The sequence below is a fragment of the Mastigoproctus giganteus genome, chromosome 5 (genome assembly GCF_048544385.1).
Source record: "Mastigoproctus giganteus isolate SK-2022 chromosome 5, ASM4854438v1, whole genome shotgun sequence".
Classification (NCBI taxonomy): domain Eukaryota; kingdom Metazoa; phylum Arthropoda; class Arachnida; order Uropygi; family Thelyphonidae; genus Mastigoproctus; species Mastigoproctus giganteus.
In genome coordinates this window covers 177,059,371-177,079,747 of record NC_143579.1, presented here as the reverse complement: position 1 = coordinate 177,079,747, position 20,377 = coordinate 177,059,371, and the positions used below count along the sequence as shown (strand labels likewise).

At 37.0% G+C, this 20,377-nt stretch overlaps 1 protein-coding gene across 1 annotated transcript in view; it reads left to right on the top strand.

The window, feature by feature from the left end:
- hob (bridge-like lipid transfer protein family member hobbit) overlaps window positions 1-20,377 on the top strand; it is a 916,854-nt gene that overhangs the window by 238,206 nt on the left and 658,271 nt on the right. The window contains exons 17-18 of the mRNA XM_090374277.1: window positions 4,287-4,373; window positions 15,366-15,477. Of these exons, the coding sequence (XP_090230403.1) occupies window positions 4,287-4,373; window positions 15,366-15,477 (199 nt within the window). The remainder of the gene's footprint in view (window positions 1-4,286; window positions 4,374-15,365; window positions 15,478-20,377) is intronic.

The following is a 20,377-nucleotide window of genomic DNA, read 5'->3' as shown; positions in this document are numbered from 1 at the left end:
TCTCTTTTTTTTTTTTTTTTTTTAACTTAGTCTTCGTCCAGGACGCTCAGGCGACCCTGGCGGAGACCAGCCAGAGAATAAAGGGCAGCCTGGCTACCTCCTAGCAGTGTGTGCGGGCAATGTGAAGTCCCACCAGGGGCCCTGCGGCCAAATGCCAGGACACCCAACAGAACCTAACGCAATATGTCATATACAACAGACAACACTTTTCTGGCATTTACAGTAGTTCTGTATTTCTTCACAGCGTACATATGGCACAGATGTGAGAAATCACAGGTGGCGCCTGACCTAACACTATGCACTATGTATTTATCATTATCAGTATATTTGAATAATTACATAGTTAGGAAAATTATTAAAATAAAAAAAAATAAATAAATAAATAAAGCTATCATTAGAGGCAGAAAAATACACAATCCTCCACATGATGCCCAATGCATAACCGATATTAAGTATAAAATTAAAATATGCCAATAGTACAGCAAAACTGTTGAGTGAAAATTTAAACATAATAGTTAAATTAACATAAAGGTTAAATCAACAGGGAGGGGAAAGCAAAAGTAACAAGACTAAAATTGTTGCCGAAAGTCTCTGAATGATTTAGAAATCCAATTAAAAATAATTCCATTTTAAATTTAAAATTAAAGCCAATTATATAGAAATTTAGCTGTGCACCCTAGTAAGGTGCCAGTTCCAAAATACGTGAAATATCACCAATAGAGACTAAACAAACTACGAAAATAAAACAAAGTAACAAAAATAATAGACTGACCATTATGCATCATATCGACAAAGGACCATGAGGCAAATAATGGTCATGGAATCGCTGCATTTCAATCGCTAGACTAATCATCGCAAAGGTGAACCGATCGATGGACCAAACCACCCTCCTATCCTCCGATTGAACCACCAATACATATATATATATATGTGTATATATATACTAAATAGATACGTTATAGTGTAAAGTTAATATCTTTAAAGTTTGAAAATCCATATAGCCATAGTCCTGCCATATCTCCAGTATACATGAAAACCAAAATATAAATCATATTAAGTAAATTAATAAAATAATAAAATAATAAGCCCAACACAGGAAAATTATTTTGCAAGGAACTTTGTCGAGGGCTAAACCCTTACAAAATAACCAACCCATGCTAGACTGAGCCATCGGTTTCTGTTATCATCTGCCTGTATACTAACGCCAAAATAATATAATAGTGGAAAAATTTAGTATAACATTAACGTAAGATTTGAGACAAATGTAAGTCTAGAATGCCAAAACAACAAGTGTCGTACCGTAATACATAACAACAATTTATAAATGATACAGGCTGGATGATATTATGTATATGTATCATTTATAAATTGTTGTTATGTATTACGGTACGACACTTGTTGTTTTGGCATTCTAGACTTACATTTGTCTCAAATCTTACGTTAATGTTATACTAAATTATTCCACATTTCCACTATTATATTATTTTGGCGTTAGTATACAGGCAGATGATAACAGAAACCGATGGCTCAGTCTAGCATGGGTTGGTTATTTTGTAAGGGTTTAGCCCTCGACAAAGTTCCTTGCAAAATAATTTTCCTGTGTTGGGCTTATTATTTTATTATTTTATTAATTTACTTAATATGATTTATATTTTGGTTTTCATGTATACTGGAGATATGGCAGGACTATGGCTATATGGATTTTCAAACTTTAAAGATATTAACTTTACACTATAACGTATCTATTTAGTATATACATAACGTCCGATGTAATGTTCGATCGTTTGATGGCATTAATTGGGTGTTCTATATATTACACTTTAACTATAATTTTACATCTTTACAACCTAAACTCAGTAATTTTATGGATGCTTTATGTGTATATATATATATATATATTCAAAATAATAGAATGTAATTTAGAATATAGACAGTATTGCATTTTGTCATCAAGCCTTAAATGCAAAAAAAGAGTTGAAAAACAACTGAATTAGAAGACCAGGGAATTGTTCATGTAAAGTACATATTTACTATTTGATATAATGTTGTTTCTAAGACAGAATATAATCCTAATATTTGGTACTCTGAAACCTCTAACATCTCTCAATGTAAGGTAAGGGTATTTTAACCTTACATTGCTAATTAAACCATACATTGCTAACGTACCACATTCTTTTAAATGCCAAAAATGTGGCCGCTCCCAGAATGTATGCAGAGTTTTAGCCACTTGTGCTGCTTGCGAAGCACATGAACACATTCATACAGGCTGTAAATAAATCAGATCATTTAAAATATCCAGTGCATTAGACCACTGCCTACCCCAGAGATTGTTCCTTTGGAAAAAAAAAAAAGAGCAGGGAGTCAAAACTGAAAAATGTCACTTACCAAGAAGCCTGTTCCATGCCCAATCTTTGAATGAACAGGGTTTCAGTTGGAAAAGAGACCATTACCAATTTTCATCACAGTACATGTACGACAACCAACTAATGTTAATTGTGTACTCTAAAGAGTTTCTGGTAAGAACCATGTTAAATCAACTAGTAAATGAACATCATTTATAATATCAAGGAGCCCCGGCATTTGTCAGCTGAGCCATAAAACTGAAGTAAGCTAGATTTGTGATGGTTAAAATCATTCAAGAAAATTGCTTCCTTGTTAAGAGAGTTAGACTGAAGAAAGTTATATTTCACAGAAGGTAACTTTGTTCCAAAAGCTGGACTATTTATATTGCACTGACGTCATTGAGGTAAAAGTTTTGATGGAGTGACTACACAATGTGTGAAATTTTTCTGTTTGGTATACAAAGAGTTATATACTTCGTGGTGAAGATGGCTTTAATGTAGTAAATAAAAAATGCCTCCCCCCCCTTCAAGCATCCATGCAACCTAGACTCCTTCCAGTCAAAGCTGGCAGAGTAGTGACTACAAGTTTCTATTTTGGTTGATAAGGTTGTCTTCTAGGGAATGATCAGTAATTTCAGTCTGGTGGACTCTAGTGGCTGACCTACAAAAATCCCAAAAAATGAAAAGCTATTCTCTTGAAATGAAAGGAATGTATGTCCTTGTCACTACTTCAAAAGACATGACATCATGGCTCCATTAAACAAAATGATGGTGTTGCACTATTGTCTAATGTCACAGAAGATTAGCGATTATTCTGAGTGGTGAGAATGCCACACCGTGATCCTTGTTTATGTTGGTTCATAATATGAACCAACAACCTCCCACATATTATGTGGGTGGTTATTTTCAGCAGTCTAGGTACAGTAGGTTATGCCTTGTGCAAGGTGCTAGCAGATGATTTGGGTTATTGAAATTCAGACTGCTTTTCTCACTGATGGGATCCGAATATCAGCACCACTAGCAGTTGAAAATTCTGAAAGAGGTGATCTGATTGAAGTGTATAAGGCCTTGAATGGACTGGACAGCCTCAATGCTGATGGGATTCTTCCTCTTGCTCAGATTACAAACCTGAGGGGGGCATAAACTGAAATTGAGGAAAGACAGTTGTCGAATAGATGGGCAGAAATTTGCCCTTAGCCAATGAGTAGTTGATTGTTGGAACAAACTTCCATCTGTCATTGTGGAAGTTGATAGCTTAAATAAATTCAAGGAAGAAATAGACAAAATTTGGAATGAATGGATGGGTGAAATGGGAAGTTTTTTTTTTTTTTTTTTTAGCTTGCTTTCTTGCACCATAAAAAAAAAAAAAGTAAACTGCAGCCATTATCAACCCACTGCAGGATGGAAGCCTCCTCAACAATTCGTGCTGAGGGAAATGGACCATAATCTGTCATGCTGGTCCAGTGCGGGTTGGCAGATCGACCATATTTAGCAGTCAGGGGCTTGAACCCCAGTCTACTCAAACAAAGAGCATGTGCTACTGCACTCTCATTCCTGCTGACCACTCGGCTATGGAGTCCTCATTTGTCTCTACTAATGCTTATATAATAAATTTCTCTTAATTCTTTAGAGATATTCTAGGCCAGAAGAGTTGAAAAATTCATTGAGTTCATGCATATTAAGTTATGAATAGCAGCTGAATTTTCAGCACCACAGTCACAGTAGGCTGTGAATTTTTTGTGGAAAACATGAGTTTAAACCTGCAGTCTCCTTACTTGTGATCATACATGCTAACCACTGGACCACAGCCAGTCCATAAATGTAGTCGGACATTTTATATATTTATGCCTTCCAATTGTGCAAAAACTTTAAAGTTAATTTTATTTAATGATTAATATTTTTAAATTGAGTAAATAATTAATTAATCCTCTTTTCTAATTTTAGCCATATCTCTGCATAAAATCATCTGAAATACAGTCAGCTGTTCTACATTTAAATAGTGTCCATTTTAATTACAAGATAAAAACAAAGGTAAATTATGGAAAATTATTTTTTAAAGAATTAACATGTTCACTGCTGGCTTGAGCTATGACTTTAATGAACTGCATTCAAAAATTAATTGATTGATTTAATCTGTATTGGAGAGGCAGAGACATTTTTGGCTTTCTCCTCACTGTAACTGAATTAGTCAGCTGCTAGCAAAGGTTGCTTGACAAAAATATCTGGTTTTTCATCCCTGTGGATTAAAACCCCTTCACACACACACACATATGCATCAATGCACAGTGAACATGTTAAGAAATTTACTGATTCTTTCTACAGGAACTCTTGTGCAATGAAATTGAAACATTTTTATTCTTACTAAGAATATTGGTTCTGAAACTGATTTTTACTGTTCACTATTATGACTGAAATGTGTTAAGGGCTTTAGCCACAGGCTGCGAGAGATTTAGACAACGTACAAGTTAGTGCAAACGCATCATATTAGTACACAGCTAAACTCTGAATTAGCACAAATATGCAAAGGCGGCATCGTTTAAGTTATATCTCATATTTGAATACCATCACAACGAGTTGCCATGATATTGCACTACCTCGAATAAGTAACACTTCACCAAAGGAGAAGACTGTTGTTACTTTTTCTCAGTGGATACCACCACCCAGACGGCACTGTTTCAGGGCTATTTGGCCCTTCTTCGGTGGGTAGGTAGGTACCCTAGTGATGCAATGATGACAAAATTGTTATGAAGTATAACTCCACAATATGAGAGATGCGTGATGGTGTATAATATAAATTAAGACTGAAATGTGTTAAGGGCTTTAGCCTCAGGCTGCGAGAGATTTAGACAACGTACTGGTGTGGTGGTATCTGCTGAGAATAAGTAACAACAGTCTTCTCCTTTCGTGAAGCATTACTTATTCGAAGTAGTGCAATATCACACCAACTCGTTGTGAAGGTATTCACAATATGAGATATAACTTAAACGACGCAGCCTTTGCATATTTGTGCTAATTCTGAGTTTAGCTGCCTACTAATATGATGCGTTTGTACTAACTTGTACGTTGTTCACTATTATACACTGGTGTTCAAAGAAAGTGCATCACCTAAGAATTTCTCATTTCTAACCTTTTTTCGCGATGATATGTTAAATTAATGACTAGCATCACAAATAGAAATATAAACAAAAGATATTTATTAATAGTTAAGGCAAAGCTAAGTAATATTTGACAGGTGCTCTCAAAATATTCCAAAATGAGCATTTGCAGCCTTTATACAACAGTTTTGATAAACATGACGACTATGGCTGAAATGTTATCAGAAGTCCCCCCCTCAATTTGCTTCAGTTTATCATTTTAAATGGAAAACAAAATGAAAAGTTTACCAGGTGCAAACTAATATTTAGTTGATCTGCCTCTAGCCCTGATGACAGAAGCACACCGTCGAGGCATTGACAAGATCAATTTCTGAAGATAATCAACTGATAGTTCGTGGTTCCAAACACGAATAATGGCTTGATGATATCCAGCTCAGGACCCTGGATATTATCATTCTTCTCTTTCTTGGTGATTCCCTTCTACTTCTGACACACACACACACACACACACACACCACACACACACACACACACACACACACACACACACACACACTCTCTCTCTCTCTCTCTCGGGGTAATTCAGAATTTTTTTTTTTTTTTTTTTTGCATGGTGCAGCATAAGCCTCAGGCTTCCTTCCGCCATTTGGCTAATAATAATAATAATAACGATATAGAGAACTGTTGGCATCCTGTGGAATCTGCAGTTACCAGAAAGAAACCAAATACCCTTCGTGAACTTCAGGAAGCCATAATTCGTGTTTGGCGGTAGGGAACTATCAGTTGATTATGTTCAGAAATTGATCTTGTCAAGGTGTGCTGCTGTCATCAGGGATACAGGTGGTTCAAGTAAATATTAGTTTGCACCTGGTGAGCCTTTCATTTTGTTTTCCATTTAAAATTATAAATTGAAGGCTTCTGATAACATTTCAGCCATAACTGTCGTGTTTACCAAAACTGTTGTATAAAGGTTGCAGATGCTCATTTTGGAATATTTTAAGAGCACCTGTCAAATATTACTTAGCTTTGCCTTAACTATTAATAAATATCTTTTGTTTATATTTCTATTTGTGATTTCTATTAGTCATTAACATAACATACCATTTCAAAAAAGGGTTAGAAATGTGAAATTTCTTGGTGATCCACTTTCTTTGAACACCAGTGTATAATAGTGAAACAGTAGGATCCAGGTCTGGGCTATTTCCTGGCCAGCTAAGAGTTCTAATGGATCTTTCTTCCAACCATTTTTTCACCTGTAACAAATATAAACACATTACTGTCGAACCTCTAATGCAGAAATGAAGCTTGAGTAACTACAGAAGTGCCTACTTACACATTTTGCCAATGACAAGGATCAGAGTCATCCTGAAAGATGCAGTTACTTAACATGTTAAGTAACTGCATCTTTCAGGTTGGAATGGTCTCTAATGGTTGGCAGCAATTTGCCTTTCAATATAGCCAGGTATCCATTGGCATTTACGGAACCTTTTATAAACTGCAGGTGACCTAATCGGTGTTACGAAATGCACCCCTATATCTGTAGACACCATACAGTTTGGATGTTATTCTTCACCACATTTACGGTGAATCGTTTTTCTCCCATCAGAGCCATGCAGGTTGAATTTCTTCTCATCTGAGAAAATAACTGACTTCCACTGCTCGTGGGTTCCATTTGACATGCTCCTTACACCAATTAATCGGGCCTTTTTCATTTATTTGTGTGAGGAGGGGCTTCTTCTTAGGACGATGGGCTACAAGTTCATTTTTTAAGAGGCATCTTCTGACTATTACTGCACTTGCTACCACTCCTGTATGTTCTTCCCATTCTCTTTTCAGCTCAGATGAAGAAGCTTTACGGTTTTTAAGACATAAGCATGTCAAAACGTGGTCCTGTTTTGACGTAGAGACTCATTTGCGTCCAGTTCCTTTTTTCTTATCAGCAGAACCAGTATTTTATTGTTCCTTTACATGAGGAAGGATGTTCCTCATGTAAAGCAACAGTGGCACTCTTTCTTCGTGGTATCAACTGCACATAACTCGACATCCTGACACATGCAAGGAATGACTTTAACTCTTGCTGAGCATGCTTATACAGCTGAAAGTAAAGGCTGATGCATTACGTCATCACCTACACATGTCAATCTTATTTGATGCAATATGTAAGAAATATTGCCATATACTTACATTATTCGGACAACAACTACAATTTTAAATGGTGATGCACTTTCTTTGAACACCAGTGTATTTTTGTAAACTACGTATAAAATAAATTACAGACAGATGATATAAGTGCATTCTAAGTATAACTGAGATCCTGCTTCAATAAGCTTATAATGATTATTGTACATGTTATAGCTGTATAACATGGGTATAATATATGGCAATAGCTCTATTTTTCTTCCTCGGAGTTTTTCTTGTAAACTGATCGCACATGTAGTACAAATTGCTACAGTGATTCAGACAGTTCCTGTTCTTCTGCTTAAACATTTTAATATTATGATTCTAAGAAAAATGTAGAAGAAACAAACAGTATACAGTAAATACACAGATAATTACACGTAATCACACTTCAATCCTCTTTCTATTTCTGAAAGAGATACAGCTAGGAGGTGGACAAACAAGGTTGAACATGTTCACCCTACCAACATTACTATTGTCTCGAAGCACATTATTAAGCACAAAGATTATTATTTGCAGGTAATACTGTAGAGCAGTTTTAGCATTAGCATTTTTAGAAGCATATGATGCAAGAAAGTAAGCTTATACAGCATCAGCCAAAAAAAGGAAAACCCTTCTCATTTCACCCACCCATTCACTCCAAAAGTTTGTCTAGTTCTGCCTTGAAGTTATTTAAGCTGTCAACTTTCATGATGACAGATGTAAGCTTATTCCATGAATAAACCACCTGCTAAAGGCAAACTTCCACACATCTAAACTGTCTTTCCTCAATTTGAATTTATGCCCCCTCAGGTGCGGCATCTGAGCAGGAGGAAGAATCCCATCAGCATTAAGCTTCCTCAAACCATTCAAGGCCTTGTACACCTCAGTCAGATCACCTCACAAGTGCATAGCCTTGAGACACTGCAATTTGCAGAACTTAAGCCTTTCTTTGTAAGAACTACCCTTTGTTCCATTCACCAATCTCATTGCTCTTCTCTACCCATTCCAGCAGCTCTATATCCTTCCTTAAATGAGGCCGCCATACCTGTACTCAAGGTGCAGCATAACCATGGTATTATACAAGGGATAATCACCTCCTTATCCCTGCTAGCAAGGATAAGGAGGTGTACAAGGCCTTGAATGGTTTGTCTATATATCATTGACAAAGCCCCCAGGAGCTGTCCTGGTAGCTCTGCACTTCTCAAAGAATGTCTTGTCTGACTGCACAATTATTACCAGGTCTGTTTTTATTCTCCTCTAGCATGAGCATAATACCACACAGTTGATAACTTATTCTAGGATAGATCTTTCTAGTAGACCTTGTTTCAGTAGCTCACCTTGATGACTGTCGTTAACCACCCTTCCAACCTTTGTATCATCTGCAAACTTAGACATTATTCCTGATATACCTTCATCAGTATCATTGATAAATATTGAAAACAACAATGGATGCAGCACTGAACTGTGGGGAACTTAACTAATAACAGTAGTGTACAAAGTGCTGTGCCCATTGATAACCACTCTGTCTTCTTCCACTTAACTAATCCTTTATCCATAGCAGTGACTTACCCTTAATGCTCCTTTGGTGCAGTTTGTACAGTAGTCTTTTATGTGGGACAGTATTGAAAGCTTTCCTGAAATCCAGGTATATGATGTCAAAATTATTTCTTCCATCCAATTCCTTGGTCGCTGCATCAAAGCGACCGAAGTAAAAAGTAGATGATGGCTAAAGGGCAAAAGTATATAACATTGTACAGCAGATATAATCTTTTAAGTGCACAAAAGGTGATATTGCCACTAATGATATTAAGAGATCTGAGGACTCAATTAACAAGTACTGATTAACGTTGGCAAAAAGTTGTGAATTAGGATTTAATTTGAAAGTATATGTAATTTTGCCGAGACAGTATAGGAGAGAGTATATGTTGAGAGCCCTGTCAATCAGTTTGGTCCTGAAGAGAATGTTCAAGGCTCATGGGGTAAAATTTTTTTTCTGCATTTTGTGCTTGCTAACAGGATAATCTGTTTTTACAGGGATGGAATACACTTAAATAGTGGGGGTGCAAAACTATTTTCTGATGTTGTCAAGGCAGTGATAGATGGGTTGGAAAACTGCTAGCTTTGGAGTACGCAGACGTAATTTAATTAGAGCCACTGGTAGGTGGTAGATGACTTTCATCAACCGGTGAAATATCACCACTTTATCTCCAGATTCTTAATGCATGAAGAATCACTACTGATAATGAAATCAAGAGTATTACTCCCACTAGTTGCCTCCCGAACATGCTGATGTAGAAAACAATCATCCAATAAATCCACAAAACCTTGCTAGTGTGTGAGTGACCAACCCACAAATTCCAGTCAATATTTGGGAAATTAAAATCCCCCATTATAAGACTCTTTGATTTACTGGCCCACACCATTTCCCTGTACAGTTTCTTATTATACTCATCAGAGTCATTAGGCCTATAGCACATTCGTACTCTCAATTTTGATCTCCCAATGCTTATGTCACACCATGCTGACTCGACACTGCACTGTCCAGCGATGTCGACTGTCTTCACTTCCTTGGATTTTATGTGTTTCTTAACTAATAGCATAACACCTCCTCCCTTCCTATCCTGTCTATCCTTTCTGTAGACGTTGTACTCCCAAAATTCCAGTTCTGCATTCCTTATATCTGTGTGACACCACGTCTCTGATATCCCAACAATATCCACCTTTGATGCTTTGAGCAATACCTCAAATTCATCAAATTTATTCACCAAACTCCTAGCATTTTTGTACACACAAGGAGCCGACCGGGCTAGCCAGGTGGATAAAGTGCATGCCTGGCAACCCAAAGGTCGCGGGTTCGATTCCCGCCTCGTGCTTGGATCAAAGTACTGAAAAAACCTTGGGAGGTGCATTATGGCCACAGAAGCCTATGCGCCAAAAAAAAAAAAAAAAATGTACACACAAGTATACATGCACCTATTCCTATTCTTAGCTACCCTAACACAACCCATGTGTTTACTTGTACCACAATGACTCCCAGCAGTCTCTGAAATATCCTGCATCTTGTTTTCCAGGCTTCTGCTCATTCCAATTGAAGCAGTGCAAGAATCAGTTTCACCTCTGCCAGTGGTTACTGTTAATCTTGTATCCCCCCTAAGCTAGCAGTTTTCGGACCCACTTAACACTGCCTCGATATCATCAGCAAATATTCTTACACCCCTTCTATTTAAGTGTATCCCATTTCTGTAGAAGCAGTCTCTTCTGTTAACAAGTACAAACCAGGCTGAAAAAAATTCTACCCCTTGAGCTTTGCACAATCTTTCCATTGTCGAATTGATCGACAAGGCTCTCATCATATACTCTCTCTCCTATCGTGTCTGGGCAGAATTGCAGACAGTTTCAAATTCAACCCTAATCACAGCTTTTTTTCAACAGTGACCTGTACTTGTTAAATAATTCTGCCGGTTTCATACTCTTTATATAATTAGTGCCAACGTGTACAACTATATCACCTTTTGTGCCCTTAAAAGATGATATCCGCTCTACAAAGCCATCCACCTTTGCCCCTGGCAGATATACCCTGGTCCTGTTCCACCTATCCTTTTTACAAAGCATGTTCCCCGTTTCCCCGACAGTAGAGTCACCAACAACTACTAGTTCCTGTGGGACCAGCGCATTCTGCCTTGGGGATTGCTGCTGTGTTGCGTGATGACCAGTGCAAGCTCTGGCGTTGATGTGGGCAGCTGAGAGCTTGATGGGCCCCTCAATATAGATCCTTCGAGGGCATCCAACCTATCCTTCAAGCTCTGATATATGCCCACAACAACGCCGAGTTGTTGCCTGATTTTGTTACACTCCTTGCATCGCGTGCACACACAAAGACATCCCCCATGGCAATATCATGTCCTGTACCCGAATGCTCCACAAACATCATGCAAGCAGTACATTTTAAAAGGCTGTGATTCAGAGGGCAACTGCCCCCCTCAGTTCTCCTCTGAGCCACAACACTCCCTCCCATTAGCTTGAGCCTTTTGCTTTGTTGCTCTGGTCTTTGTCATTATTTCGATTTAATTTCAATAAAATTTCAGTTTCAGTACAAAATTATAAACCTAAACTTGTATCCCAACACAGTTATAACGCTATATATATTTTTCTATATCAAATATGTAGAATTCCATTTATATAACTTCCGTATCAAGTTATGTATTAATTAATTATGTTACATTTGTAATCTAAGTCGTTATATGTATTTAGTTTAATTTAATTGACAACAAAGTTTAACAAAATTAATAGATTTTACTGATTAATTGACAATATTATATTATATACTATACTATACTAACACTATCTAGTTCGGAATATAACGTTGTATCGTATGACAATGGCGTCAAGTTACGAACAGTGAATCGACGGACACTTAAGTATTAATTAACTTCCAAATCTCACTGTCTCAATTCAGAATAAACTAACGATCTGACTAGGTCTATAAGCGACTTATAGAAGATAATTTGATGTAACAATTGGTCAATAAAGCGGCTAAATATGGCTAAAAAACTTCTCGTTCAGCGGAGCTGTAACTTGTAACACGTGGATTTGATACCCTTACCTATACTTTTATGCAATTACAAGGCCGAGTAAAGAATAAATACACCAGATTAATCAGGAAATCACAAAATAATGCTATACTACTAAATTTAAATCAAAAGTTTTACAAAAACAATTTCAAATCAATAAATAAGAAAATCCACTTAGTGGCTTTGAACACGTCTGGCTCCCACTAGTCTCGTCAGCAGAAAATCATCAGATTTTCTGCTTACGAGGAAGCAGATCTGAGGACTTACTTAACAAGTAAGTCCTCAGATCTCCTACTCTTAATATCATTACTGCTTCATTTTTGTTCCTCATTTCCTAGGTTGGATTACTGTTTTGTTTCCTCCATTTTAATATTTTTCTGAACATGTTAGTAAAGTTATGTTTTTTTGTAATGAAATTTTTGTTCTTTATTCTGTCATAAAATCTCATTCTTTATCTAGTGTAGGTAAGGAAAAGTATGGCTCAGCGAGATCCTTGTTGGCAAATGCCTAAACTTAATTTTTAAGTGCAAGTTGTGGATTTAGTATCAGGTAAAACGACTCTAAGATTTGAACTTATTCTGCATCAGCAAAAAAGAAAGCGAAAAAAAAAAGTCCAGAATCAATCACAGTTTCACTATTTGTAAAAAGTAGTAGTAGCATTAATATTCCTATCCAATTCTTCAGTGGAGCAACAAATGAATATCAAATTTTTATTTAAATGTGAATATCTGTAACAGAAACATGAAATGTTAAAATCTGGTTATGGTAATGAAATGTTAAGTTGTTTTGAATGGTATGTTTTTCAGAGATGAATGCTTGGATGTTTGCATTGATCCAAGAAGTGGGCATCTGTCAACTTCTCAGAGGAGAGAGTAGCAAAAGTTCGGGAAAGTGTTTAAACTAATCGATGACTGATTGAGTTGGATATAATATAAATAAGGTGACAATTTGTCAAATTCTATGAAGTTTTAGGGAAAAGGTAGGTCTGTACTAAATTTATGCCTCAGACTAACAGAAGTAGCAAAGAATATCATCATGTATAGACTTCATTCACACTGGTCAAGACACTCCAAATTTCATTCACTCTTTTGTCACTGGGATGAGCATTGAGTGTTTCGGTATAAAACCCAGAGATGAAGCGTCGAAGCATGCAGTGGATCTCAAAATCATCACCAAGCCCCAAAAAGTTGTTTTTTTTTTTAAAGAATTCCAGGATCAAGATGATCCTAATCATGCTTTTCAACAAACAGGATGTGATTCATAATGAATTTGTATCTGAAGGGGAGAGAAACAATGCCACATTCTATGTACAGGTGCTTCTAAGACTATTGAAGCAGATTTCCCTTGTTTGCCCAATTTCAACAGAAAGGCACCTGGTTCTTGTTGCAGGGCAATGCCACTGCAACAAGAACCAGGAACCCATTCCACACTTGTTCTGAAGACATTTCTGATGAAAGATACTATGCTGCTCAACCATCCACCTTACTCTCCCAATCTAGCACCAGCAAACCGTTTCCTCTTTCCAAGGGGAAAACTTCTCTCAGAGGAAAGATTTCCAGACGTTGAGGACATAAAGAAAACATAACTACCAAACTGAACATCATCTCTTTTGATGCCATTGCTGATTCTTTTCAGAAACTTTTAGAATGGTGTAATAAGTGCATTCAATCAGGTGGTGATTACTTTTAATAAAAATTATACCATTTTTGAGTTCCTTTACTCTGTGTTATTTTTGTTGCATTAGTCCAGGAACTTTATTGCCACACCTAATATGCGAATACATAACACTCCCCACATATGCAAGCAGTATATGCAGCACCTATATAAGATATACCAAATACACTTGTACATATCACTTGCACAACCACTGACTTACATAATGCTTACATAATGGCAGATTTAGTACGAGGACCGCTACAAAAGTGATCTCTCCTAATTTTTTGCTTTCAAATGTGGTGCCATAGGTCATTTTGGGTGTCACTGAGTGGTCTCTAGTTTCACCATATTGAGTGGTACTGTGATCGATCTCGTGAGTGCAGCACATGGATAGTTCAAAATTGTGGATGTTATAGATATACATATCAAGCAAAGAGTGGTGATTGAATTTATTTTTCTTTCACGCATAGTCGCAGGTGATGAAACCTAGGTCCACCATTATGACCCTGAAACGAAGAGACATTCAATGGAGTGGCACCATCAAAATTCACTGCTCGTGAAGAAGTTCAAAAGAACCTTCTGTCAGTAAAAAAGTCATGACCACATTGTTTTGGGGCAAAGATGAGGTCTTGCTTGTCAACTTCTTGAATCAACTCAGATCGATATGTGGAAACATTGAAAAAATTGAAAGCCCACATTGATAGAGTTTAACCAGACCAAAACCTTAATGTGGTTCTTCTTCGTGACAACGCATTGCCCCACACCAGTCTGTGCCACACAATGGAGGCGATTGGAAAACTGGGATGCACTGTTCTTCCTCACCCCTCTCATAGCCCAGATCCTGTACCTTCTGACTATCACCTCTTTGACCCACTGAAAAAAGGATGCACTCCATGGAACCCATCTTGCAGGTGATGACTAGCTCAAGCACAGTGTTAGCGAAGCCCTCCAGAGCAAGAGTAAGGACTTTTGCAGGAGTGGAATACAGCGTCTAACTCAGAGATGATAAAGTGCATAGAAAATGATGGAGACTTTGTGGCAAAATAACAATGTTTATTAATGATTGAGGACTAATTAATATAAAGGCATAGTTGTAGGAATTAAATTTTCTGACGAAAAAAATAGGAGCCATTACTTTTGTACTGCTCCTCGTATTATGAAGTCTGGGAAGTCAAACTAACTCTGCTTGCCTATTTTTGTGTTTGTGCTGACTGAAGATGTGATTTCAAAAACTTCTAGATTTTAAGTTTTTAGCCCAAGGACAAACTGAAATATACACATTAAGTCTGATGAATCTCTCTCTCTCTCTCTCTCTCTCTCTCTCTCTCTCTCTCTCTCTCTCTCTCTCTCTCTCTCTCTCTGTATTTGTTAAAACATTTTAAAATTTGAAACAAAGCACATTTATTAAAAAAAAGGAGGAAGTGGGATTATGTCTTGTAATTAAAATTTTAAGATGTTTCAATTAAATAAAATAGTGTGAATTGGACATTATTAGTAAGCTTTTAGAGCTAACTAAAATATGAACATATGTATTATATTAGGAGGTTACTCTTCACCTACTGGATGAAGTGTACACATCTTGGAATTCTACATTTCATATGACAGTATTAAGTATAACTGAAGAGATTTATTCCTTAGTGATGTTATTTAAAGGTAAAGTATTTTTGTGTTTTCTGAAAATTATTTTCTACTAAATGAAATTAAAATATATATATTTTTTTATTTTATTTTATTTTACTCTACTATTGATTAGTTATTTATTCAATTTTTTTTAATTGAATGTCCAAATGATGCGAAGAATTATCTTTCATCAATAGAGAGACCAATGCAAAATGCCTATTCAATTCATCAGCAATATCAGCTGGGTTATCTAAAACATTTCCACACCCAGTACACAAGAGTCCAATCTGATTTGCTTTCTTCTTCTTTGTGTTCACATACATGAAAAATTCCTTCTCCCATTCTTTACTCTCTTAGCCATGCTTTCTCATATGCAGCCGTGGCCTTTGTAACCTTATATGTGGTAGTATTACAGATAAACTTGTAGTTGTTGTAGGCTTTAGTACTTTTTATTTCTCTGTAACTATCCCATTCTATCTTTTTCTGCCCTATTAGATTGGCCACCTCTGTATTCATCCATTTTGGCATCCTCCTTGTGAAATCTTTTCTTAATGGTGAGTATGTGTTCATATAGTAATCAGTGGACACTGTTCTTTATGGACTAATGTTATTAGTGGAGTCCCCCAGGGTTTGGTGTTGGGCCCACTGTTTTTTTTTTTGTATACTTATCAATGATATTGATGAAGGTATATTACGCTTAATATCGAAGTTTGCAAATGATACAGGCGCCTCCGTAGCCAGGTGGGAAGGAGCAGCAGTGCGTAGCACACGCTTCTTGATTAGACCAGGGTTCGAGCCTGTCACCACCAAATACGGAGGATGCGGAAAGGTCAGGGAATGACCACCGCATATCCCGGAGCAATATGGCCTTAGTTGCTAATGCTCCTAAAAACGAAATAACAACAACAACAACAGCAAATGATACAAAAGTTGGCAGGGTTGTTAATGACACTAATGGCACTGTGCTACTGGAACATAATCTAGAATTTTGTGTAAATGGGCCGAGAAGTGGCAACTGAAGTTTAACATTGACAAATGCAAAGTACTGCATATGGGTAGAATTAACTCAAGAGAAACTTACCAACTCTGTGGTGTTACACTCAGGGTCGAGGAGAAGAAAGGGACTGGGGTAATTGTGCAGTCAGATATGTAGTTTTCTAAGCAATGCAGACAGACTGCCAGAGCAGGTCATAGGGTATTGTCAATGATATACAGGAATATTGCTAGTAGGGAAAAGGAGGTGATTATCCCTTTGTATAAGGTAGTGGTCAGGCCATGCCTTGAGTCATCATCATCAGCCATTTTCAATCCACTGCAGGATGAAGGCCTCTCCAGTAACTTTCTAGTTCCTTCTGTTTTGAGCACTGGCCATCCATTTACTACCCACAAACTCATGAATTTCATCTATCCAGCTCGACCTTTGTCTTCCACGTTTTCTTCTAGCTCCTCTTGGGTACCATTCTGTTATTTTCTTAGTCCATCTGTCATCATGTCTTCAAGCTATGTGTCCTGCCCAAGACCATTTTAGTTCTTTAGTTTTGATAAGAATGTCCTTTCCTTGAGTTTGCTGCCTAATCCATGTGTTTCTCTTCTTATCTAACAGTCTGATTCCCAATATAATTATTTCCATTCTTCGCTGTGTAGTTCTCAGCTTCTCTTCCATTCTTTTGTGAGTGCCCAAGTTTTATTTCCATAAGTCATGGTGGGGAATATACATTGGTTCATTATTTTACGTTTCAGACAAACTGGGATATTGCTCTTCAGTATGTGACTATATTTCCTGAAGGCTATCCATCCAAAATTTATTCTTGTCTTGACTTCCTGCCATTTATCATTATTACAGCTAATAACTGGTCCCAGATAAGTATATGACTCCACCTTTTCAATTACTGCTCCTTCAATCATTATTTCCCTTTCTGTGGCATACTTGTTCATCATTACTTTTGTTTTAGCCATATTCATCTTTAGTCCAAAATCCTTACTAACTGTGCATAACTAATTAAGATTTTCCTCTAATTCTTTGGGATCGTGGCTTATGAACACAGTGTCACCTGCAAATTGTAAATGGTTTGTATGGAGTCGAATGCCTTTTCATAATCCACAAATGCCAGTCATAATGGTGTTTTATATTCATTTGCTTTCTCCATTAGCTATGATATTACGTGAAGGCGATTCATAGTTGAGAATCCTGTCCTAAAACCAGCTTGCTCTTTCGGTTGATTCTCATCAAATATTCTTTCTAATCTGTTAGTAATGACCCTTGTGAACAACTTCTAGATGTGGGATAACAAGCTAATTGGTCTGTAATTTCCAATTTATGATTTATCTCCTTTCTTATGCAGCAAAACTGTGATTGCATTATTCCACTGCTTAGGCGTCACAAATTTTCTAATGCAATTTGTGAAGAGCCTTGCCAGTTTTTGTGTTATGTCTCTTCCTCCCAATTTTAACAACTCTACAGTAACTTCATCTTCCCCGTGGCTTTCTGATTCTTCATTTTCTTCAATGCAAGTTCTACCTCATCAGGAAGAATATCGGGTATGTCGTATATAATCCATCTTCCCCACTGCTGGCATCATTCCCTCCCTCCTTGTATAATTCTCTATAGTAGTCTTCTGCTATTTGAATTATGCCTCTTCTGCTGTTTATAAGTACACCATCGCTATTCTTCAGTTTCAGTATCATTTGTCTTTCTGTATTACTGCTCATGGCTGCTTATTTAAATCCTTTGTTTTCCCTTAATGCTTGTTTTACTTTTCTTGTGTTAAATCTTCTTATGTCCTCTCTGAGTCTCTTTCTGATGGCTTTGCATAACTCAGTATACTCAATTTTTTCCTTGTCAGTGTTTATCTTGCTCTTCATTTTTCGCCTTCGGTTCATCATAACAAGTGTTTCTTGACTAATGTTTCTTCTTTGGATTTCTTTTTACTATAGGTTTCTTGGGCTTTATCACTTTCAGAAAGTTGTAATATTCCTCGTTGATATCTTGGTCCTTAGCAGTCTGTAGAAGCTCAAACTTGTTAAGTTCTAGTATATACTGCTTTTTCTCCTCTTCTGTTATCTCAAAGACCTTTGTATTATTTACTCGAGTCAGTTTTTTCCTTTCCTTTCCTACATCTATATCAAGTGTACATCTTGCCATTCTGTGATCACTTCCAACATTTACTTTATTCAGGATGGTAACATCATTCACAATATATCTTCTGTTAGTGAGGATGAAGTCGATTTCATTAGTTGTTAATCCATTTGGACTCTTTCATGTCTACTTTCTGTTCACCCTTTCCTTGAAAAAATTGTGCATTACTGACAATCCTTGAGATTCTGCAAATTCCACAAGTCTTTCACCTCTTTCATTTCTTTCACCATTTCCTATAGTTCCCCTTTCTGCACTGTTTTGTCTTTTTCCAACCTTAGCGTTGAAGTCCCCCATAATAGTAGTGTAGTGGGTTTTCTGCTCATCTAGAAGACTCAATTTCGGTGTACATTTCTTCAACCTCTTCATCATTATGGCTCGATGTTGATGCATAAATCATTATAACCCTTAGCTTGTACCTCTTAGAAATCTTGAGTATTAGTCTTGACACCCTTGGTGATGTACTTTTGAATTCCAAAATGTTGTTTTTTAAATATTTATGGACCAGAAACCCAACTCCACCTTCACTCCATTCACTGTTTCCATTGGTGTACAGCAGATTTATACTTGTTAAACTTATAAGTGATTCATTTCTTCTTCTTGTTTCAGCCAGACCGATGATATTCCAATTCACATTTTCTAATTCCTTTTCTAGCTCTAATATCCTGTCTTCACCGATGAGTGATCTTACGTTGTAACAGGCCAAGTTCAATTTCCGTGCATGGCAGCCGGTCATACCCAGAGATTCTTAGCACCCTCTGCTTCCCCTCTGAACCTCTCGCTGCTATAAGAGGGGCAGTGAAAGCCACTGGGACTGAGGGCCATTTGTTTTGTCATGCTGTCACATGCTGGAGGGTTTAGTCTTTTCCTCTTCATGCTGACCAGGTGTCATGAAGAGAACCAGTCTACACGTTCGTTGCCACCTAAGTGACATGACAAGGCTTTCCATAAAGAAGGTGTGCATGAGTGGATTTTAGGGAGGCAGGCCAACCGGACTTCTCCTAAATCTTCTGTAATTTGGATCCATCAGTGTTTTAGATTGAATGTCTTATAACACACAGGATACTTGTTCCCCTCTACGCCCCATGCCTTGAGTACTGTTGTTTAAACATAAAATCGATAGCATGTCTTTATTGTAGGAAATCTTGACCCAATGCTCACATCAAACTAATCCGATTAATGTAATATAAAATCTTTAAGTATTAAAATCTTGAAAACTGTGAACATATCCGTATTAAAGGATTGTTAAATTATATGATATTATATAAAAAACTAAACTTGTCTTCAATTCACATAGTCTGCCAACTGATATCAGAGAAGAGCCAAGCGCAACTGATGCACATCAACCTACCCAAAACTAAACCCATCGGCATTGATAGACCAGAAAGAGAAGACAATTGTCAAACTGTATTAAAACCATATTAAAATATTCTTAGGCTGTACTTCTTAATACATGACCAGGTATTTTGGTTGTAAACCATGCTCACAAGAAGTAATGAGTTAAAACAATATCCACTCTCTTATACATTAAAATAAGTGCATCACAACAAGATTATTATTGTTAACCAATATGCATCGTGCTAGGTCCACGAGTGCAAAAACGTATACAGTCTCCATACATTTATAGAACAACAGTTTAATTTCATTTCAAGTGTTTGAGCCATTAACAGTTTTATATATTCTTTCTGTGAATTAATTACTTTAGCTACGTTAAACAGAAAAGCATTCTCCTGAATGGCGTGAAAGGAAAGTTCATTTGCATCTGACCTTTTCGCCCTCGCAGGTGGCATGGGATGCATG